The sequence below is a fragment of the Rhea americana genome, unplaced genomic scaffold (assembly GCF_003343005.1).
Source record: "Rhea americana isolate MKP2758 unplaced genomic scaffold, rheAme1 scaffold_62, whole genome shotgun sequence".
In the NCBI taxonomy this organism is placed as follows: domain Eukaryota; kingdom Metazoa; phylum Chordata; class Aves; order Rheiformes; family Rheidae; genus Rhea; species Rhea americana.
In genome coordinates this window covers 716,454-740,749 of record NW_028186779.1, presented here as the reverse complement: position 1 = coordinate 740,749, position 24,296 = coordinate 716,454, and the positions used below count along the sequence as shown (strand labels likewise).

Here is a 24,296-nt window from a genome sequence, read left to right as displayed (position 1 = left end):
TAAATAAAATGCATTTTAATTATCTGAGAAACTGATGACACCCCAGGCTGCCTTTTTCTCCACTGCCTGTGTCTCTGTATCTCATCCAGCAAATGTTACTGGATCTTATATCAATAGAAACCCTCAAAATAGCAAACATTTGCTGGTTTAGCCCTAAATCTTTCTGATAAAAAACAAAACCAARAAAACCTCAGTAAACTGTATGTCAGAGTACCAAGTTTGAAGAGATACAGAAAGTCATTCTTATTTTAAGAATCAGACTTACCCATCATTTAATCAAATGATATACACAATATCATGCCTGTCTGTACTCTTCCTTCCCTCTAATACTTCTAGTGAATTAAAAGCGCTACGTTAAGAGAGTTTTGTTAAGGTTGTGCTAAGGATTAAAAATTTAGGACATGCCCAAAGAGAAGTTGTTCTTGTAATGCGGAGCATTATCCTGTATGCTCACACACTACTTTGTTTTTCTACGGATTGACTTCTTTATTCACCGCCTGAAGTTCTGTTTCCTAGAACAGGACTTAGGGTACAGACAGCTGTTCAACAGGATTTCTTCTCCTCGTCGTGCCCTGTCTCGTGTCCTTTGTTATATTTGTATGCTAGTCAGCTCGGAAGACAGAACTATTAATTTCCTCATAAACACTTACTACTTGAATATTCAAGTGCTTCCTAGACATTAACTAATGTATTTTAAGAGGTGTACAATGATGTGAGGGGTGGCATCATCTAGCATGTGAATCCCTGCACTACAGGAAAACGAAGGAGAAAGTAGCCATTCTCATATGTCATCATTTTTGCACGTAAGCGAGGAAGGGAACCACCAACCAGATCTACTGGGCACTAAGCAAAATAGGTATTCGTTAAGGATATTCTTGTGGAATAATTAGTATCTGGGCTCACAATTAAAAATAATTTTAACTGAATCCAAGGGATCGACTGGAATTTTATTTTTTTCTCAAATTTTTGATAGCTTGATTTTGCAGTAAGTATTCCTTACACTTCAGTTGTTCCTTCATTTGTTTTTAATTTCAGTGTMCACTGGAGTACGTTTTTGGAGTTTACTTGGATATATTCAGGTGGTAAAAGATAGATAATACTGACTCTTTTTCTCTACTTTTTTTTTTCTGTAGCTAAAGCATAGTTTTTTTAGAATGCACAGAGTGATTATTTTCAGAGTCTCTCTTGCAGTGGGTCAGCTTTTCTCTGTTCATTTATGACTACTCTATTCACTGTCCCAAGACACTAATTTCTTTTGAAAATTTTCTGTGAAGAGGTGTGAGAGTTCCTCTGAAAATATTAAGCCTAACTGAATGAGCAATAGTTTGTTAGGTGAAAGAATAGTCTTATTTCTAACATCTGCCTTCAGTGAATAAGTGGATTGTCCACAAGCTGACTAGAGAAAAAAATATATATTATGTTAACTAGGAGGTATTGTTTACTTTTGAGCTTGATGTTATGAAATGTTCTACCAATAAGTAGAAAAACCCATAGAATTTGCACTATTTACTTCACTGATTTTCAAAACTAAAGAATTGTTGTGTCCTTTCCTAACTTCCAAAGTTTTATTAATCAAAAATAGACTTTGCTATAGGTGACAGCTATGCCTATGACAGAAACCAGATATCCACTTCCCAGTGGGTAATACACCAAAAATAAAGGAAGATTTCTGGGCTGTTGGAAATTGCAGGCATTGGGGGGGTTTCAGGTCTGTTGTAGGTTTTTCCAGTGGGCACATGTATAGGGAAATGACTGGAGAACATAATCTAATTGTTTGATGATGGGCTTCTTCATCCACAGATCGACTGCTCTGGGTGGGACACTTTTATTAACATTTTAATGGCTGCGTCACAGGTTAGCTATGCAGAACGGATTGCTTTCTTACCTCACAGCAGCTTTTCCAGGAATTCAGCCTATCTTCTGTGCAGAAAGAGGACATGAGGTCCTAGTGAAATGGTTCTTAAATCAACTGTTCATTTGGTCATTAGCAAAGGAAGAACTGAACAAACTTCAGCGTAACCTAGGTGCTCAGGGGACTCCGTATCTAATGTTTCCCATCATAGCAGGAAACTTTCATAGCATGTGAGATAGATGTAATATAATCATTTTATTTTTATTTCTCTTAGGCATTTCCTGGAAATACAAATTCTGATAGTGTGGTTCGGCATGATTTACAACACCCAGTTATTGCTCGCTATGTACGTATAGTTCCTTTGGACTGGAATGGAGAGGGCCAGATTGGGCTGAGAATTGAGGTCTACGGCTGCGCTTACTGTAAGTCTTTCCGTGATTATCCCTCCTTTTTTATTTCTAAATAAAACTGTCTTTACATCTCAGATTAGATCTAAAACTAAAGTACTTTTTACTTAAATAGATTAAGATGTTGCATGACTGCTAATCATGTTGCCCAGGGTCTCATGAAATATTTATTGTAGCCTTAGCTTGTAGGTTGCTCTTCTGTGGGAGAGGCAACATTGGAATCCACAACAATACTGCTTTGAAATTATTCTTTTTAATCTTCATGATTGTTTAAGGATATAACATGTTTTTCAGAGGTTTGCTTTTACTATATGAATTTAGAGTTTCTTTTGAAATCTAGATAAGCAGTGGCACAAAGGCTACTCAAGTTAAGGGCAGAATTTATTATGTCTTAAGAAACCTAAGAGCAGTTTCTAAATGCCCTTCTTTGCATTTGATCCTGCCAGAGCTTAAATAAAGTCTACAAACCTGCACAGACAGCTGTCTGATACCCTATTTCTAAATATATATTTTTATACAGTATCCTTGTTTGTAGATATTTTAGCTGGAAGGCCATATTTGAGATTTCTCTGTTTTTATTCTAAGCAGGGCAGGAATTAGAATAAAGCTAGGTAGGACCATATGTCCTGCAGATATCATCCGTTGACTTCTTTGGGTGACTTAGGGCATATGAGTGCCCTTTGCTATTAGAAATATCAAAAAGAAAAATGCCAGTAGTGATTGTGATTTTGACAGATACTTCAAAGCCTAGATACTTTCATTTAACACTGATGAGAACCAAGAGTAGTAGCATTTCCACATCATTTCTCTTATTTCCGTGCAACAAAATAYGTATTTTAAAAATACATTCTTAACTGCCAAAGAATTTTCAGGCAGCTGCAGTGATTTAGTTGAGAAATCAAATCAAGCTTRCTGTGGTGAAGGCAGTGCAGTGCTGAGGGCATTCACGGGTGTTAGATACATTTGTAAAAAGACACTGGGATATTTATTATCTTAAGAACTGTGGGCTCTTCTTAGAAGTTGATTAATACTCAAAAAGAAACTGATCTTGTGAAGTTTTTTAAATCACTGTAGTTATTCAGTGCACAGCCTCTTAATCAGTATGCATTTACTATTGTATCGCTAAAATGTTTTACAGTGCTGTTTTAAATATATAAGCACTACAGCGCAGTTAATTTTGCAGCAGCATGATAAATATTTACTTTTAAGTATATCTACTTGCTTTTTATCTCAAATACAAATTCAGGACTTTGATAAAAGAAACCAACATCTGTTCTTTTTTGTGAAATATGACTCTTTTTAACAGAAAAATGCCTTTCAACAGCAGAATCAAACAATAAAAACTGAGATCTTTTCTGAAATATTTACAGCTGGAAGCAGTATTTTTTTGATGAAATAGGTAGACAAAGTACTGTAGGTACATGACAGGATGCTTTTASAGGCTTAAAGTAAAAATGAGAAAAAGTAAAAGACAGTTTGTTGACAAAATGGTTTCAGTCATTTGATGAAAAGTTGCTTGGCTGACAGAGTGCATACTTTTGGAGGAGAAGACAAATCATCTGTCAGGGAAACAATGTATAGGCCTATAAAAATACTGTTAAAACATGTCTTCAAAAAACAACTGAGGCAGCCAAACTTATAGGATCGGGCTGCTTGTGGTAGAGGTGATTTCAATAATTATTTTTATTAAAGCATTAATAATAAAATTTTATTTTGTTATGTGCACAGGGACTTCTGTCCCCAAAAAACCCTTCTAAAATGCTTTGTGATTTTGAGATGCAAGAATTGCTTTCACCATCCCTGAAATTCACTCAGTAGAGTAGTAGCAGAGCAGYGAAGAAGAAAATCTAAAATCTCACTATTAAGAGAGAGAAAGGCAGCCCTTTGGTATGACTACTGGAACAAGGAAGTACTGTGTAGAAATTTCCACCTTGTCTTGTGCTGCTGTTTGGTGCCAGACTTCATCGTTTGGAGCTAGGTGTAAAGCACTGCTTTGTTCCATGTAGAGGTGTCCTCTGGCATGGGCAAACTTTTTAGCCTTAACAGAGGTGCGTACATTTGCATATAAATACAAGCACTGCTGTTAAGCAGTGTAATTTGCAGGCTATTCCCTCTGTCACTGAAGGAAGTGGCTGTTGGGATAATTAGTGATTTCGAAAGGCTGATTAGAAAATAGACTTCTGGTCAAATTTACCTCAATTTCTGGCAGCATCACCTAAATAACAAGGCTGCCRATGTATTGCAATTGTACCTTTTTGAAAGTCTGTAGATTCGCATTAAATGTATTCTTTTGCTTAGACATTTTTGAAAAAGCATTTTCAGATACAGAAATTGGGCATCTTGCACACAGTGCAAACATGTATAATGTAAAAACATGTATTTAGTGACTATGAAAACTCATCTTTCCTTGKATATTATTGCAGCCTGATCATCAGTCTCAGAGTATGGAGAAAAACAGTTCCTAGCAGTTCCTGGTGTTAAACTGCTCATTCAAAAATCATTGTAACTAATTGCCATAGTTTCCAGTTCCTCATTTTTGGAGGTATGCTTGTAAGATGCACATTTAGTTTTTTGCCCCAGAGATGAAAACCACATTCTTCCCCCTCCTCCAGCAAACCAAAGCAAAAATAGGGGCAACTTCCAGAGAGGGGAATAGATCTGAAGTCCTCTGAAAAAGTTAACACTTTATCAATCTTCTCCTTCCAGCTGCGTGTTATTTTGCTTTAAGTTTGAGAACTGGGATGAAATGGCATTTTTGTGTTTTGTGTAGATGAGACCTGTGAGGTCAACTTCTAAAAGAAGACCTCTTAGAAGTCCCCAAGAAAGAATTAGGGGCTCACCACAGAACAAGAGTCAGAACCAGCTTTGTATTGTTAGTTGTGAATAATGGTGACATTAATTTCAGAAAAGACTTTCATTCTCTCTAGGGCAAAACTGACTATGTCTTATKTGAGGGAGAAAAGAAAAAAATTACATGTATAAGGGCTATGTTAATGGAGGAGTTGCATGAGAAAAGAAATAAGCTTGGAAGGTAATAGCAAATAGATTATTATGTAACATAAACCATTTATTTCATAGTCAATGGGAGTTTTAACATTCACTTTAAAAGCAGCTATTTAGTCCTCTGTAAAGGGGAAAAGAGTCTTTACACTTAAAGTGACATCATTTATCAAAAAATAAGTCATAGAGAAGAAAGCAATATAACCAAAGGCAAGATACCCACTGAGTCAGTTAAGGCAAAACTGATGGTAGATTTTTATTCATACTCTTTTGGAGACAGAGAGCAAAGGCATGTGACATATATCTTCCATCATGTCCACACTTAAGAATTTCTGAGACAGGCAGTAATGTCACGGCATCTGGAGGCTATGACAACTGTAATATAGTACATTTCACTACCGATTCGTGAAGATCGTAATAAGTTCCTGCAGGATCATTGCCATATGAATRGTTCCCTTAATCTCTGTCCTGTGGCAGATGAATGTCTGCAAAATGGCAATAGCCTTACTACTGCATAATCTTTGGCTGTTCTCTCCAAGATAACCACAGAAGCATTTTTGGGTGCTGAAGTTCCTACGTTACAAGTGGAAATATCATGATCTTCATTTGTCGGCTTTTTTGATAYAGTCGTGTTGTACATATTCTGTATCTAAATTAGATGTATGAATCTTTCTGATGCAGTTATACATCTGATGGTAGGAATTTTCAAATTCCAGACGATTCCTTTCCTAAGTGGGAAAATATATTTGGGGAAAAAAACAAAAAACAAAAAACATAACCACCTTGGAGATGCTTTCAAAGTTGTGCAAATACTTAATACACATAAGGCAAGTACCTAGCCGTACATGTTACAGAAACAATGATTGCTCCACTAATAGTGGCAAACTGACTTTTTCTCCATTCTTTGACTAGCTCCATTTTCTGTTATGTACAAAGCAGCAGAACTGAACAAATGTCATCTGAGCAGTGTTTGCAAATCTGTCCATTTCGGTTATTAGCTATATATTTGTATTTTGTTACCTATGTCAAATGTTACTATTTCAGTTTTCTGGTGGATGGCTAATATTTTTTTAGTGAGAGCAGGAAAAGAAAGAATAACAACCATGGTCCTTAGGGTTCTGTGAACTCAAGAACGTTTGTAYGGTGAGCACTTGCTCTCCAGATATTTGAACACAGCCTTGGTCATGTAAACATTTACAMGAACAGAAATAAGGCCTGGAGATGTGGTTAAGGGATTAGCCATTAGGATTTGAAGAGAATGTTTGAAGGAACTGTTTATGAAGTACTGAAGTGCTAAAAACTGGGCTGAGCAGATCTTTCAGGTAATTGCTGACCTGGTTAATCCTGCCTGCCTGCAGAGACTTCAGCTCCCAAGGGCAAGAGTGGCTTGAACCTGTTCTACTCACCACTAGGAAATTTTGTATGGTACTTCTTTGAAATCTCCTTTGCTCCATTTCATGCCATTGCTGCTAAGTATCCAGCTCTCTTGCTGGATACCCGCCAAGAGTTAAGCCCTATGGGCTTAAAGTGAGACCTTCATCCTGCCCAGATCATCTGTTATACCTAGAGGTCAACAGGAATACGGAAGGCAGATGAGGAAGCTGCTGTATTTGGCTTTTGCAGAATCTGGCTGATTTCAGGTTGGGTTTTTGTTTCACTAGCATGACATCAAAAAACTCTAAGCAGGGTCCAAAGACCCTTGAAGTGAGGCAATTGCCACTGGAACCCCATATGCTCAGTAAAATACAGTTCTCTATGCATATACTTGTATGTTTATATACTTCTGCTGTTACACTTTTGGTCCCTGTGTCAATATTTATCTCAGTGGCAAGAGTACTAATCTTCCATAATCCACATAATCAATTCCCTGCCCCTTCCTATGGTATTTTATTACTCCCAATAAATGTGTCACTAAGTTGTCTGGTTAGACTTCTCTGACTATCTAAATGGTGGAAAYCTGTAAAAAAATATTAAATGGCAGAAAGGAAGAACCATTCTRAAGCATACATTTTGTGAATTCATATTCTCACATTTATAGCAGCTCAGTTAGAACTGTTGTATGTAACACTCCTTTGAATATGCAGGGCTTTTACTTTGGGGGATAAAAATCATAGAACTGACACAAATGTTTCAACCAAAGTCCCTCTGACCTCCATAGCTTTGCTTGTGAGAAGGGAACAGGTAGGAGTTCTCTTACCCATAMCCCTTTTTTTCTTTTCTCTGAAACTTCAGCATTTTTATAGTTAGAGAGTCTATACCTATTTAGGTCTGTGATTTTAGTCATCATCTTCACAGCTCAGCAACTGCAAACATAGCTTGATATTCTCTCTGACATTAAAGGTGCATGGCTGACTACTCACATCCAGAGTGGAGAGTGAGGGAAATGAACTGTTGAACTTTTTGTTTGCAGACTTTTAGCGATATGTTTGAGTATGTGCTCTCTTTAGGAAAGTCTGCTGACTGTTAATGTATGTTTTAGCTTTTTGGCATAGACTTTTTTCTTAAAGATCATGAAAACTGATGCCTTTCCTTCTCCATACATTCTCAGTTCTTTGGTAGTTTTAAGACAGTAGGTTTTTTTGYGAAATTAAGACCAAAAATACCTTCCTGCTTTACAAGCATTCTAGATTCAGGTTGGTWGCCCCCATCCCTCTGCAATGAGAAATGGTTGAATTTCTACATGACTGTCAGTGTATTTTGGCATGAAAAAAGGCAAGAGCAGACATGAGTGCATTTGTTTCCAGAAACAAACATGGGGCCATTGGTACTAGGTGCAATATTAAAATATATATATATATATATATATTTCTTCTACTTTAGAAACATCAAAATGATGAATTAATTATGGAAAAAAATAGCAATTGTATAATGCATTACCAAATATGATTTTYAAATCTGAAAACTCAGACTGAAAGAAAAACTTCTCTTTCTTATTTCAGGAAAATACTTCAAAATATCTTATTAATTTTATCTCTTTTTTATAAATGGAATATTTCAGAAAAGGTTGGCATAGAATGAATTTGTGTTAAAATGCCTTTTTAATGTAAATAGTGTATTAAATGGAAAGAAAACATTCTTGTAAGTTAGACCTTACAACCTAAGRAAATGCTTTTATTTTTTTAACCTTTTAGTTAGTCTTATGCAGTACAAATCCCCCCTCCACATAACCAGCTTTTGAAAATAGCAGTGAACTGAAAAGTCCATTATTTTTCTATTTCTGCTTGTAATGATACTGRTAGATATTCTGAAGCGCCACAAGTTTGAGAACTGCCACAGCAATGTATATTCTTTACAGATCCATTTATTAGCTGTCAATAAACATATAATCAAAGTCAGAGGAAAACAAGCATATTTTCTATGAATACATGCCARCTGGCTTGTTCAATTGTATTCTCAGTTTTCAATTACACTTGAACATTTTTTAAATTTAAATTCATTTTTAAATTTTAAAATGAATATTTCCTATAAAAGGATGTATGTAGCTGGTTTGTTTGAAAAAGCTCTTTTATGACTTTTTATGGAATGAMGAAAAACTTGTCCAGCTAAGTAAACAGAATGTAATCCCTAAATCTACCACATTTTGTATAACGTTTGATATGGTCAGGTTGGGTTCTTCTCTTGTGGAAAATAGTAGACTTAACAGTTTCTACTCGGTCTTGCAGTAATTTCCCACACATACGCCAGAGAAAGAGTATTCAGTGGTGGTCTGTACTGTATAAGCAGTTAATATGAGGATGGAGGTTTAAAAAGTATTCCTAGGTTCATAAGCATCTGGGAGAGTGACAAAGTGAAGTAAAGTCAGATTATTCGCACAGTAAGAATGGCAGGTTTCCGGTAAACACAGTCCAGCCAGGACAGCCTACTCCTGTTAAAGGCTTTCGCTTGAGTGGACGCTCCTGCTGGCTTTGTCCAGCATTTCTTTCTTGCGTTTTTTCAAGTGGTGATTGATCCACTTGCCCATGATGACTTATTCACTTGAGAAATCAGGTGGTTTTTCTYGCACGAAGCAAAAAACTTGGGCAGATTTCAGACTGCGGGTTTTGGTTCTGTGCCACTGATTTTGAGCCTGAAGGGCCTCACTGGTATTTGTTTTCCTGCCTGTCTGGAATACAACATATATTAAGGATGTAGTTATTTCTAGACTTTGTTCATTTTATTTGCTTCTCTTTATATTTGCTTTTCCCTAAAGTTTAGCTGAAGATGATGCATTTTGTATTTTCTTTTTAAGCAAAATGGCATATGGTGTCCTGTGATGAGTAAACTCTTGTTTCCRCTCTGCCAAAGGTAATGTTAGTCTTCCGTGATAGGAAGCTGCATATATTAAGGAGTCAACATAGCTGAAGGGAACAAACCATGGTTAACTCTTCGCAATAACGCTTTTGTAAAACACATGCCAGGGGAGTTATAAGCAGTGTATCCCAATAACGGGGTGAGCTTCTGCACCACGTCACATTTTAAAGGGGGAGTCTCATCTTTATGARAGCAGCTACACAGATTTAGGTCAGGAAGGCAATTTTTTTCCCCAAATCCTCAAGGACAGGAAAAGCACTTGGGTTTTCCCATCCAGAAAGGGTGATGGGGGAGGCMCCCCTCTCCTGTAGCTGGCGAGGACCTACCTCACCTGCCGTGGGCTTGCAGGGATGGCTCCTGCCAGCCCGACTCAGCCGCAGCCAGCAGCTCCCTCCTGCCTGGCCTGGCCTCAGCTGAACGAAAAACCAAGGAGATGCAGGCACCAGCGGCGTCCYGCTGGCATTTACCCGGGCTGGCAGGTCTCCCAACGCCCACTAAAGGGCTGCAGGAAAACAGGCAGTCGAGCGATCTTTGGCGTCTGCTTCATGTCCCCTGTTGAATTAAATTCCAAGGAAACATGTTTTCGACTTGACCAAGCAACCCCTGAGTTTGCTGCAATCTTTGCTGCTGCTTTTTTATTGCAAGCATTTCTGCGGCAGCCACTGGAACTTATTAATTTGCAAATGGTAGGGGAAACGGGGATGTGCGTTTGGGACATGGCTATGGGAGACCCTTGTACACTCTTCCTGGGAAACCTGCAGGCATGACCACCTCTCTGAAAGGCATGTACACCAATGCACGCAGCATGGGGAACAAACAGGAGGAGCTGGAGATCTGTGTGCGGTYGCAGGGCCATGATCTCATTGCAAACACGGAGACATGGTGGGATAGCTCACATGACTGGAATGCTGTTATGGATGGCTATGTGCTTTTTAGGAGAGGCAGGCCAGGAAGGCGAGGCGGTGGARTTGCTCTTTATGTGAGAGAGCAACTGGAATGCATTGAGCTCTGCCTAGGGGTGGAGGAGGAGGAGGCAGTTGAGAGCTTACGGGTAAAGATCAAAGGGCAGGCAAGCATGGGGGACACTTTTGTGGGTGTCTACTACAGGCCACCTGACCAGGAAGAGAAAGTTGATGAGGCCTTCTATAGACAGCTGGAGGTAGCCTCAAGATCACAGGCCCTGGTTCTCATGGGGGACTTCGGCCACCCTGACATCTGCTGGAGGGACTACACAGCAAGGCACAAGCAGTCCAGGAGGCTCCTGCAATGCATTGATGATAACTTCTTGTCACAAAGGGTGGAGGAGCCTACGAGGAAGGGTGTCCTGCTGGACCTTGTCCTTACCAACAGAGAGGGACTGCTTAGAGATGTGAAGGTTGGGGGCAGCCTTGGCTGCAGTGACCACGAGATGGTGGAGTTCAGGATCCTGCAGGAAAGAACTAAGGCAACAAGCAGGATTGCAACCCTGGACTTCAGGAGAGCAGAATTCAGGCTCTTCAGAGACCTGCTTGGTGGAGTCTCATGGGTTAAGACCCTAGAAGGAAGGGGGGTCCAGGAGAGCTGGCTGGTCTGCAAACATCACTTCCTCCAAGCTCAAGAGCGGTGCATCTATGTGAGTAAGAAGTGCAGCAAAAGGGGCAGGAGACCTGCATGGGTGAGCAAGGAGCTCCTGGCCAAATTCAGACAGAAGAAAATACACAGAATGTGGAAGAGGGGACAGGCTACTTGGGAGAATTATAGGAATGCGGTCAGAGTATGTAGAGATGCTGTGAGGGAGGCTAAGGCCCATTTGGAATTGAGTCCGGCAAGGGATGTCAAGGACAACAGGAAGGGCTTCTTCAGATACATCAGCAGCAAGAGGAGGACTCGGGAAAATGTGGGCCCGCTGCTGAATGGGGCAGGGGCCCTGGTGACAGGGGATACAGAGAAGGCAGAATTACTGAATGCCTTCTTTGCTTCAGTCTTCACTGCTAAGGGCAGCCCCCATGAATCCCGTGGCCTGGACGTGAGGGAGAAAGTCTGGAGAAGGGAAGACTTTCCTACGGTTGAGGAGGAAAGGATTAGAGACCTTCTGGGCAGGCTAGACATCCACAAATCCATGGGCCCGGATGGGATGCACCCACGGGTACTGAGGGAGCTGGCGGATGTTGTTGCCAGGCCGCTCTCCATCATCTTTGAAAGGTCCTGGAGAACTGGAGAGGTGCCTGAGGACTGGAAGAAAGCCARYRTCACTCCAGTCTTCAGAAAGGGCAAGAAGGAGGACCCAGGCAACTATAGGCTGGTCAGCCTCACCTCCATCCCTGGAAAGGTGATGGAACAGCTCCTTCTGGATGTCATCTCCAGACATATGGAGGAAAAGAAGGTGATCAGGAGTAGGCAGCATGGATTCAGCAAGGGGAAATCCTGCTTAACCAATCTGATAGCCTTCTCTGATGGAATGACTGGCTGGGTAGATGAGGGGAGAGCAGTGGACGTTGTGTACCTTGACGTCAGCAAGGCTTTTGACACTGTCTCCCCTGACATCCTCCCAGAGAAGCTCAGGAAGTGTGGGTTAGACAAGTGGACGGTGAGGTGGATTGAGAACTGGCTGAAAGGCAGAGCTCAGAGGGTCGTCATCAGTGGCATGGAGTCTAGTTGGAGACCTGTGGCTAGTGGTGTTCCCCAGGGCTCAGTACTGGGTCCCATCCTGTTCAACTTCTTCATCAGTGACCTGGATGAAGGGACAGAGTGCCTCCTCAGCAAGTTTGCTGAGGATACCAAGCTGGGAGGAGTGGCTGACACACCTGAGGGCTGTGCTGCCCTTCAGAGAGACCTGGACAGGCTGGAGAGCTGGGCAGAGAGGAACCTCATGAGGTTCAACAAGGGCAAGTGCAGTCCACCTAGGGTGGAATAACCCTAGGCACCAGTACAAGCTGGGGGACGACCTTCTGGAGAGCAGCTCTGCAGAGAAGGACCTGGGAGTGCTGGTGGATGACAAGTTGACCATGAGCCAGCAATGTGCCCTTGTGGCCAAGAAGGCCAATTGTATCCTGGGGTGCATTAGGGAGACTGTTGCCAGCAGGTTGAGGGGGGTGATCCTGCMCCTCTCCTCAGCCCTGGGGAGGCCTCATCTCGAGTMCTGTGTCCAGTTCTGGGCTCCCCAGTACAAGAGAGACATGGAGCTGCTGGAGAGAGTCCAGCGTAGGCCTACGAAGATGATCAGAGGGCTGGAGCACCTGCCCTGTGAGGAACGGCTGTGAGAGCTGGGCCTGTTCAGCCTGGGGAAGAGAAGCCTTGGGGGGGGGGGGAATCTTATCAATGTGTATAAGTACCTGAAGGGAGGGTGTCAAGGGGATGGGGACAAACTCTTTTCAGTTGTCCTGTGTGACAGCACAAGAGGCAATGGGCAGAAACTGAAGCACAGGCAGTTCCGCCTGAATGTGAGGGGAGATTTCTTCACTGTGAGAGTGASGGAGCACTGGMMCAGGTTGCCCAGAGAGGTTRTGGAGYCTCCTTCTCTGGAGATCTTCAAGGCCTGCCTGGCTGCAACCCTGTCTACCATGCTCTAGGTGACCCTGCTGAGCAGGGAGGTCGGACTAGATGATCTCCAGAGGTCCCTTCCAACCTTACCGATTCTGTGATTCTATGAAATGGCCTGCAGTAGGAGTATGGCCGAGTGTGCTGCTGCTAAAAATCCTTGTTCAATTCAGCTGCAATCCTTAGCAGGAAAAATTGGAGAAACACTTTTAGGCTCCCTGCTGCTGCTGAAGTTCTTCTTTCATTGTTGTGAGCTGCACAGCAAAACAGTGGAATATTGTATATTTTTTCTCTCAAAAGTGCTACTTAGTCCTTGGTGCAGACTGAGGTAGGTGCAAAGGTAAAGCACTTTAAAAAAGACAGTTTGGCATTTTTTAAGAATGCTATTATACACAAGAAGTGACTAGAACCCATATGCTACCCTCTCTTGTTTATGGTACATTTGGTTTTAGTAAAAATGAAATAGAAATATAATAAATAAWTTTTTCTGCCTTTTTTAACCAATTTATGGGACATCTGCAATCTGTTTATCCTTGTTAAACTCATTATGAAACTGTACAAATAGTACACAAAAAGTCTTTAATTACAATTCTGTGTTTGCACATACTGAATATGTTTGAAACACTTATATTAACATTTGGCATACTTTCAGTCAAATAATGTTACTGACAAGGCRTAAGGTGAAATGACAGTTGCAAGCAAAGACTGAAAATTAGGGTTCAAATTTTGAAGTAACCTTTTCACTAGAAATTGAATTCTGAGACCTACATTAAATAAGCAGAGCATAAAGGTATGGTATATGGATCACAAATATATATATATATATATATATATATATATATATATGCCTTTATCAAATATTTGTAGTCTGAGCTGCTTCTAAAGAAACAGCTGCATCCTTTCTATGCTTTGTCCAAAATCTAGAAAGTCAGTCTTTTCTAAAAATGCTTAAAAAAGTATAATTTATAACTTTAGAAAAATAGATATGAACTAATTTTTAAAATTTTGTAGGAAATTTGCAAATGGAGTAGTAGTAAATTTTTATATCTTTTTGATTCTGTGTATTCATCAGATTTTATCAACCAGGATGTTATAGTTCCATACTGATCCAAAAAAAAATTAGGTTTCCACAGATCTTTGGTAGAAATTTGCCTGCATGGTGATGGTTCTATCTGTTTTGCCAAATCCACAGTGTAATTTTTTTCAATGTGTACATATTCTTCCTCTCTTTCTTGTAGAGCATATATAGTTAATCACCCTCTTGGCTTTGCATAAATTGAAGCACTAGGGAAACTGGTTTTCTAAAACCATGGCCATCAAAAAAAATCCTTACAGGAACAATAATCTCCTCAGATAAATAATGATTTGGTTAGCAACAGCTGACATTTGATATAAGAGGTTGGGATGTCAGCTTAGTGATGCTGCTTGAAGTCAACCAGATAGTAATTTGTACAGCTGCAAATGCATCACCTAGGCCTACCAAAGTCAGCAGGTAAATTTCTTTTGATTTCTCGAAATCCGTGATTAGAAAGTACGTATTTTGTTAAGTGGTAATAAAACGCAGGAGTGTTGCAATCTTTCTACAATCATGTATGGGTAAGAGAAGAGCTGCAATGCAGTGAAGAGGAAAGAGGTAGTCGGGATTTACAGTCATGAATTCAGCTGAGTACTCYTGCTTTACTCGTGAGTTGTGACTTAAATTCATTTGGTTTATTGATGTCTTACATTAGGTGGCTGTTAAACGGAAACAAGAGTTTTAGTAAACATTTTCAATGCTGCCCTTTTATTGACTGCTGCGTTAGGAGAGTCAGAAGGAAGCTAGGAAACTGTGTCTTTCAGCAGTTTATTATTGAAACCTTTCTCTTGCCAACCTAATCTCTCTCTGCCCTCCGTTGCCAGTTGTTCTCTGTATGAGTGTCTCCTATGACTTAGCTCTTCTTGCTTTAAATGTGTGTTGCTTCTTGATTCTGTTCCTCTTTTGTCTGGTTTTTAATAAGTGGAGTGGCAAAGACAAAGCGTTCAAGATTATTCTCTGAATTTTAACTGACAGCACAAACACATAGTCTCCTTTACGCACTAGATTATAAATGCCTGGCCATTTGGGAGCGAAGCCAGACTGTTTGGCAGTTTTCACTTGTGGAAAAATGTGATATTGATTTCAGCTGAGCTACTCACATACTCAGCTCTTTTGCTGGGATCTGGAAATACCAATACCCCTCAGTGTCTGTGMTGGACTTCTTAAAATATGGATATTTGATAGTGAAGGTGCCTAAAATGTGAGGCAGTTTTGGGAAATGTCAGGTTTGGCGTATGAGAGTCAGCCTTGCAAGCTTGTCTTTCACCATGGTCAGACCCCAGCGCAGGACACCTGTAACTTCAGGAGTAAGTTCACTTGCGACAGCTTTGGAAGGGGACTGAGGCCATCATTAGTTGCAGTGTAGTTCTTCACAAGTATTAGTTGTATTCAGCAAGGGTTTTAGGAACAAACCATGAGAATAATAGCACTGGAAAACGGGTATATTTCTGTAACCTTGGCTGGGTGGTAGCAGAAGTCACCCAATATGTAGAGTGAAGGAGGACAGTGCCATACYTGAAACTCTGCTGACGTTTCCCTCTAATTTAGAGTTAGTTTTGGAGTTATCAGGGCATAAAAGAGAAAGAAGCCTGTTGCAAATCTTACCCTTGCAAGCTTACAATAAGACCTGCTAGGGGCTTTCCACCACAGATTTTCTGTTATCTGTTATATTCTGTTAAGCCGTTTTTATGCAATGCATTCTTGTATTTTCTCCCCCAAGAGGGCCTTTCAGATCGACCAGACTACTTCTTGCACATGCGTAAGTATATTACGAGACTGGTTTATTCACAACAGATGAATCAAATATGAAGTGCTGCAGGTGATGAGATATGAGGATTCAAACTGAATCCATCTGTGAGATACTTGGAAATTCTGATGAAAACCTTTAATTTTGCATTATTGTTTGAATTTTGACCTAGGTGTGACAGCTGTATCTTAGGACAGCTTTAGACACAGTGAATGAAGTATCTCTGTACAGCATTGTATTTCCCACAGATACAGTAGGGGGATTTGAGTGATTGATCTTCTGTCATAATGCAGAGATTAAATAGTGGCGGTGAATAAACCTAACTCTTACTTTTATTACATCCTGCTATAGAGAGAAACTTTATCAAGCTAGGCTAGCACATACCCTCAGGTTATCTTACCCTAGAGAGATTTTAACTACCTTTTCCAGGTACTTTAAGTTTTATTTATGTTAGTAGATGGATAAAGTGAGGAGTATTCTTACATTTGAGGGTACAAGTTTTTATATTTTTAATAGAACACCCAGTTTGAGCTGAAGGGAAAATACATTGACCAATTCAAATCACACTGAACCTTAGCAGACCGTCTCTCTGGAAGAATATTAGAATAGGTTGAAAAGCAGGTTTTTTCTTCCCTGACAATTTTTGATGTTTTGAAATAGTTTCCTTCCCAGCTCAGTGAGAGAAGTCAATCATTATTAGACATTTCCTATGCATTTCTTTCTTCTTGTCATTTTACATATCTCTTTAAAAAATGTATGTTTAGCTTGGTTGTGAATAGTTTTAAAAACAGAAGGAATTTGAAAAGTTTCATCTTTYTTTTGTCCAAAAAAAAAAAAAATCTATTATCTGATTGTCATAAAATTTACAAACCATTATTTAATGCAATTCATCTTTGTATTTTCTCTATTCTTCTATTGAAAATTTTAAGTCAAAGAATTAGCAAGTTCTGATGTAAAAACATKCTACTGCAAAATTTTGATCCATCAGTACTGAATACAATATGAATTTTAGGATTTTTTAAATAGATTTTCTGATATGGAGTATACCTCAACAGTGGATCTCATGTTATCCAACAGTTTACAAATGTTGGCATGGAAAACATTTTTATTCGTTTTTAGTATTTTGGCTGTTTCAAACCGTAGCAGTCTGTTACTGTCAGCTTTCCTTAACGCAGTTTTCTGAACTGCAATATTACTCCAAATGTGTAGTCTGCATTATCTGTTTGTAAACTGCATTGACTCTCAKKCAGTAGGCACTGGACTTTCTGTTCAGATGCTGTCTGAAAAGACAACTGCTAATGAGCAATGCTTTCTCAGAAGACTGTCCTCTCGTTTTCTAGAGAACTTTGGTAATAGATAATATAAGCAAAGAATAACAATAGCATAATAATGTAATATATTACAGTAGAATATCAAAATAAAGCAGAGGATAGGAGTAAAGCAAAAATGGTTGCAACACAAGTTACTTTATCAGGTAGCTGCATCAACTGCACATATGTACAGCTGAGCCCATCAACTGCTTGGTCAAGCCAGCATGCCTACGCCAGCACGGTCTTGCTGGAGATGTTTCTCAGTGTTCATAGGCGACCTTCTTATTTCTTCCAAATTATATGGTCATTTCCAGATAGCAGATTCCCCTTAATGGAGGGCAAAACAAGGAAGAGAGGAAAAAAAGAGAAACAAGCTGTAGAAGGGGAAAAAATGAATAGAGGAAGGAAGGCTGAAAGTCTCTCATGCCTGGTGCTGCTCAAACTTTTTCTTCCTCTTTGAGGCCATTGAGGAGTACCTGTTGAGGATGAGGGTGATGACAGCATGGTGTTAAAGGACCTCCTGGGGAGACTGAAGAAGTTAGAAGCGGGGGAGATGGAAATATGATTTACAATAAAGCTTGCTCTTTTATGTGTTCCTTTTTTCTCTAGCATCAGCATAAAATCTGGAGTGCTAAAAGGAAGGCTGATATGACTATCTTGGCACAGCAGACAGACTCTCTGTCTTGTCCATCAAGTAGGCCCAGTTCCTAATGTACCACTTTGGATTAATTGATTTTCAGTCTCCAACACCTCTTCTTTGTCAGACATGGTATTAATTCAGTCTCCAGGTAGCCTTCGCTGACTTTCTGCTTCAACACATTTCAGCCTTTTTGTCATCAAGATTTTTCATACTTTTATGAACTATTTTATGGAACAAAATGATCTGGACTTCTGTTGATTTGGAAAATTTAAAGTATAGGCCTTTTCCATTTTTTTTTAGAGTAAATCAGCATTGTTCACATGTTGCTTCATAAATTATGTATCAGAACAACTCTACTGCTGCAGTAAATTCAGATTTTTACGTAAATAATTCAAAAATCTTAAATTATAATGATTTTTTCTTACAAAACTTAATTTATATATCTTACTTGATCAACACTTCTTAGGTAGACTTTTAAGATATTTACAAAGCTATAAAATTCATATTTGTTTCCATTATGCATTTTTATGTGTTCAGAAACATTGCAAATCTTATTTCTTTTTTGGTTGATGATGGGTAAAGAGAGAATGGAGAAATTTTTTTTTGTGACAAACTCATTTCTTTGTGACATTAAGCTTCACATTAAAGCAAGTTGTAGCCATTCACTCCACAGGTGAATAAGCTCAGTGATTTGCAGAAATGTTGAGGCCATGTTGAGGAGTTTTTTGACTCTGTATCTCCTGCTTTAAAATATAGCGGCTTATTTTTGTAACTTCTTTTGTATTCATGGAACATTAACAATATCCAAAAAACCCAAAGTTCTGCAGGCATTTTTAATGCAAGAGAAACTGCATAGCAGTTTGAGAGCAGGGTATTGTCTACCACATGGAGATCACTGCTTCATTCTAAAAAACAAGARTCTCTAGATGCTATAACTCCAAAATGAACACAATATAAAATATAAAGCAAAGGAATTGATGCTTTATTCAGAGTCATTGCAGTAGTAATTTCACATTAAGCTGGCATTTTGTTAATAAAAGGTAATCCAAGTGCTGTATTTGGAGGGGTTTTTTATCTGCTTAGTGCCCAAAAGCTTAAAATTTATAATAATAATAATATTGTCATAATTTAAAACATATTACCAATTAGCGTGTGACAGATGCAATCTGTACAAATGTTGGGAGCTGTAATTTGTAAAAATAAATGTAAGAAAAATGAGATAGTTAGCAGTTGTTTAGTCTTATCGTAAATAAGGTCAATATTTACAACAGGTTTAGAATAAGCGTTTGTGTCTCAACCTACATGAAACCACATGCTCGTTTCACAGAACAGCATTGATGTTGGTCGTAGGAGACACCATGAGACTTGCTCTCCTGCAGCTAGAGGTATTTATACTTTTCTCCCCCATCTGTCTGGCAACCCCAGAATTAAAGGGGCACGGACTGTGCATGCTGCCGTCTAGGTAGAGCCCTGGATGGCTCATTCCAGTTCCCCTTTTCAATCTTGTTTCTGGCTAAGCAGAGGAAAGGATATGGAAGGCAGAAAAGTCGGAGCATCAGGAACAGGGGGCTGCAGGACTGGGCTGGTGCCTTCCTGCACTTGACTTGGGCCGTGCATGGACGGACTCTTATACCGGGAGAAGGCTGCACTAGCTGGCTTTCCTGCTGCCCAGTTCTCACTTTCTGCAGAGTGTTTTGGGGCCTAAGAACCAGTTAATACTCAAGTTTTGATGTGCCATTTTCCAGGGAGATAAGTGAATATTCAGACTCTTGGCTACCACTACTTATTTTCTTAGTGTTTTTCACAGTGATCGGGTTGTGTTAATATTTTTGAGTCTCTTTATCTTTTCCACTGAAATTTGTTTAACAACCTTATTAGAATTCCAAGCAAAAACACTACAATGTGAAAGGAAGATGCTTTTTGGTCAATCTGTATCTAGGCCTTGAGATTCCTGCTCTCCCAGAATGAAGACTAGGAACAGTTGCTTTCTTATATGAAGGAAACAAATATGCGGCTATCAACATTTGCATGCCTAATCTTAAGGCTTTCAATCTGTATTTGAAGTCTTAAGAAAGAAAAAACAAGGGATGACTTTTTCAAAGTTCTCTGTGCCTATAAATCTCACTGTAAGTATTGCACACTGCTTGCATTTAACACTTTGAATAACTCGTCTACTGTACTCCACACAAAGACCTGGCAGCATTTAGAAATAAATTTGGGGAACTTTGCTGTGAAAAAATCTTCCTGAATATTTGCAAGTTAATAGCCTATGAAAGGAGTAGGATTACTCTGAATATACTGATATTTAACTAAAAAGATTGTGACAATAGTTGGAGGACATTTGCTTTTCAGTGTCAGAATGCATTGCAGCTTCTAGAATTTCCTGTATTATATCCTACAGGATACCCCCAATAGAGGTGTTGAAATGTATAAAGCTGTATTACAGGGGCACTTTCATTTTCCCTTCTAACTGAAGATGTTTTATTCTGTATTTTCTGTAATTCTTTTTTTTAAAGGCTTGCACCTAACATTTCTGTAAGTTTTTCTTCCTTCCATCCTTCCTTCTGTCCTTGTTGCAAAAAGTTTTCACCAACCTTGTTTCTTAAGCTGAAACCAGCGTGGCTTTTCAATGTTACTGTATACACTGTTGTTATATGCTTTGCCCAGGAAGCTACTAGTGGTAGTCACATAGTTGTTAGAGTAGTTGCATGGTTATCAGAGTAGGATCCATTAATTAATTTGCTTGTCTAATTGTCTCTGTGTCAGGGGAACAAAAATGATTATTCATTAAGAGTACYTACCAGCCTGTTTTTCAGAGTGATCAGCTCTTTCTCTAGAGGACCAAACGACCAGCTTGGTCCTACAAGGTTACCATTCCACATGACTAAAGCCCAAAACACTCAAATAGTTCACACTTCATAGGTGAAAACAGACCTTAAATAATTGCAGTCTTGCCAAAAAGTTTTTGGTTGTCTTTTACAAAGGCTAAGGGATAAAAGTCTTGGATTCCCAAATATTTTCTTTACAAAAATAGGAATAATATGAAGCAGATCAGATTTAAGTACTGTGTTACCTAAGAATGTGTGATTCATACAGCTTCACAGAACTCTTCAGAGGAAATATTTAAAATTTTTAAAGAAATATATAGTATTTGAGGCTCTTCTTTTTGTCTCTGTCTCCTACTGCTCCTCAGGTACTCTGATCAGTTGATTTTGGTTGCTTTGCAATTTATGACACAGTAGGTAAAATTCGGAGCAACTTGTGTTCTCCTCTCTGTTTTCTTTCTTCRTGTATCTAATCATATTCTTCATGTTCTTTTATTTTTCTATTCAAGAGTTATGAATTAGATGTTAATGAAGAGACTTGTTCTGCATTTCTTAGTAAGACAAAATTCCCATTAATTTCCCTCACATAAAGGCAGAGACTAGAATTCATAATGAATTTTCTTTTACAAGAGGAATTCTTGGCAGAAAGTCAGTCATGTATTGGATAAGCTAGAGAGTCTTGGGTCCTTTTACGTCTACCCACTGCAGTTTGCGTGTATTGATAATTAAACATGTATTTCTCAACGACACCCTTCAGCACTTTCTCTGGTTGACAGAAATATATTTAAGACATAAAATTGCCTCGTGTGTTTTACTGTGCTACCTTTTTACCTTTTCCACCTTTCTAGTGCATTTTTTCCATGCAATCGTATAAGACAGACCACATTTTTGAAAGATACTTAAATACTGGTGATATAGATAGGCAGCTGGGAAGACCATTAAAATACTTAAATATGTTCAGAACAGCAACATTTAGGCATTTAACCAGTAGACTGCCTGAAAAATCCTAAGTAGTATCTGGCATGTTTAATTAACAAAATAGCGTATTAAATCACATCAGCGATTCCTGTCTAGTACTTTTTTACTGTTCTCATGCTGTATAAACTCACTAATTCATCTCTTTCCTGCAATAATTATGTGCAGAAGCATCCTGATTCTCTTAGATGAGTCTTCTGAGACTTCATTTTACAGAAATGATTCTGTTCTCTAGAATTTCTTTTTTACTGAAAGACTGTAAGAAAATGTCCTTTTTGTTTCAACTGCGGCTATCCTAGAAAACTTGTGTTCCACTCTTTCTAAGCTTTTTCAAAATATTTGAATTTTGGAAAGCTCTGAGTCATTTTCTAATTAGGCAGCAAGATGCAAATTACCATGGACCTAACTCAAGTCTCTTTTCAGATAAATCAGCAGTACCATCTCCCAACATTATTTATTTAAAATGTATATGGCATGAATTATGAAAAAAAATGTTTATTTCAGAGTGATATATATATTTTTCCTCATCAGATGCCTGAGTTGGTTAAGTGGATTTGAGGGTATGCTATTTCTCTATATACTGCAATGTAAGTAGCATTCTTATTTGAAGTAGAAATGTGTATGTGGTAACATTTATGTTTAAAACAGCAGTTATGCATAGATTTGTATTACAGACAAGAAATTTTCTCACAGAATGTTGTTCCATTAGAGTAAGTACTTCCATCAGAACTGCCTCATGCCTAAATCCATTTGCTATAAAATTCTAACAGATTTCAAGCCCCTATCTTGAAAAAGCCAGAGCTCYCAGGCTCCGTGCACCTCTGCTCATTACTAAGAGGACTTGAGCATCCTATGATGCTCAAGGAATCCAGGCAAGTGGAAGAGTACTGTCTTCATCATGCTGTGAGATTCACCACAGGCACGCACAAAAAGTTGAATGAAAAAATTCTAAAACCTTCAAATTTTCACAAAGACGAAAAAGCCTTCGGAAAGCTCTGGTATCTTTATACAATGCATAATGGAAAGGAATTATTTAAAACTACTCCTTTTTATTGCCATGGATGAAATGTCAAAGCACAAAGGAATTCTTACCTTAACCAGAGATTTGTTTTTTTGAAATCTCTACTGAGGTAATTCCAGTACATTACCTAATCTGAAATCATTGTAACGCCATTTGTCGTGATCCACCAGAAGAACAGATAAACAAAATAATATCCCCAAAAAATGTGTTTTGCAGATCAAGAGGCATGAGATACGTTAGCTGTTTGAATAACATTATCCTTGAATTGTGCGCAATATGTAATCAGAAATCAAAATAACTATTTATAAAGGCTTTTTTCTTTTCCAGTAGCTCAGTACCAGTCGTATCAGATTCTTCTTTGAGATTTATTACTCTATATCCATTTGTAATAGCAATATCCACTCTCTTAAGATATTTTCTTACTGAAACATCATTGCAGCCGTTTTGGAAGCTGTCCAGAGGTAGCATGGATGGAACAAAGGAAATGAAACAATATACATCTAAGATAGGAAAACARAGAAGCAGAACTGAGATACTCAGAAGAAAAAAATTAATCTGACAGCTTATGTCAGAAGTCAGCGTGGTCATTTTGACGTTTGTGGTTAAGCTGAAACAGGGAGAGCAGCTGAACAGCATGTGTTTAAATCCTTTGTTGAAATAAAGTGAAACATTGCATGTGATGAAAGCATTTKCTGAGGAAAGGCCATAAAAAGTGCATTTTAAGAAGCAGAATGCTTTCTGAATGCAAATGTCTTCCTTTCTGTACTGTAAGTACAGCCAGACAAACCTTCTTGCCCTGGTGCTGTAGGGTTTCGTGGTGCGCAAAGCCTGCTGCCCACCAGGTGCRGGACATCTGCATGCTCTCATTAGCCACCAAGAATAAACCGCATTCTGCCTCCCGTACTTAGGCAGTACAACTTTTGATGCATTTAGTGTATTGTACCTTGCTTTTCTGTATATTTTCATGAGCATTTATATTGTGGGCTATCAAAGGATGTGTGGTCACAAAAGCTTGGAAAAGAGGCAGGAAAAGCTATTTTGATGCTCAGTTGGTAAACATATAGTCAAATACTTCTGATGCAAAATATTAGTGTTAGAACTCAGACACTAGCTTTGCCAAATAAAAGTCACATATATAATAAATCATGAAGCTATAAAAATGATTCACATTCTCAGACCCCAGGTAGTATCAATTGGAGTCTGAGTGACTATCAGCATGCTCTCCAGTGGCTCAAGAGCAAGAAAATAATAAGATTTTGAACAATAAGGCTAAAGACATAATTTATAAACTATAGATTCACCCAGCAGGTGTTGTGCTGGGATCAATATATTCAAAGAAAAATACATAAATTACATGATTTAATCTTGTCTAGCAGCCTAGTGCTGGTGGTAGTTATTTTCCTGGGCATATAGATTTTATTTGTGTTCGAATGTGGCCCAAATTACACAGAGAAGCAGCTTAAAATTAGAAAGAGAGCAATAGAAGGAGTAATGTAAAGTGATTTTTCTTTGCAGCATGTTACAGGATGCATTTCTTTCCATACTTACCTTCTAAACTTGAAATCTATTTGCAATGAGAATTTTGCACTGCTTATAAGACAAGTCAGAGCGCTAAGTCTTATAGTTAACACAAATCCT

At 38.8% G+C, this 24,296-nt stretch overlaps 1 protein-coding gene across 2 annotated transcripts in view; it reads left to right on the top strand.

Annotated features, from left to right (window-relative positions):
* The window catches only part of CNTNAP2 (contactin associated protein 2), a 1,098,090-nt gene that overhangs the window by 470,023 nt on the left and 603,771 nt on the right, over positions 1-24,296 (top strand). For both annotated transcript variants that reach the window (XM_085320206.1, XM_085320205.1), the window contains exon 4: positions 2,127-2,274. In XM_085320206.1, coding sequence (XP_085176332.1) covers positions 2,127-2,274 — 148 coding nt within the window. The remainder of the gene's footprint in view (positions 1-2,126; positions 2,275-24,296) is intronic.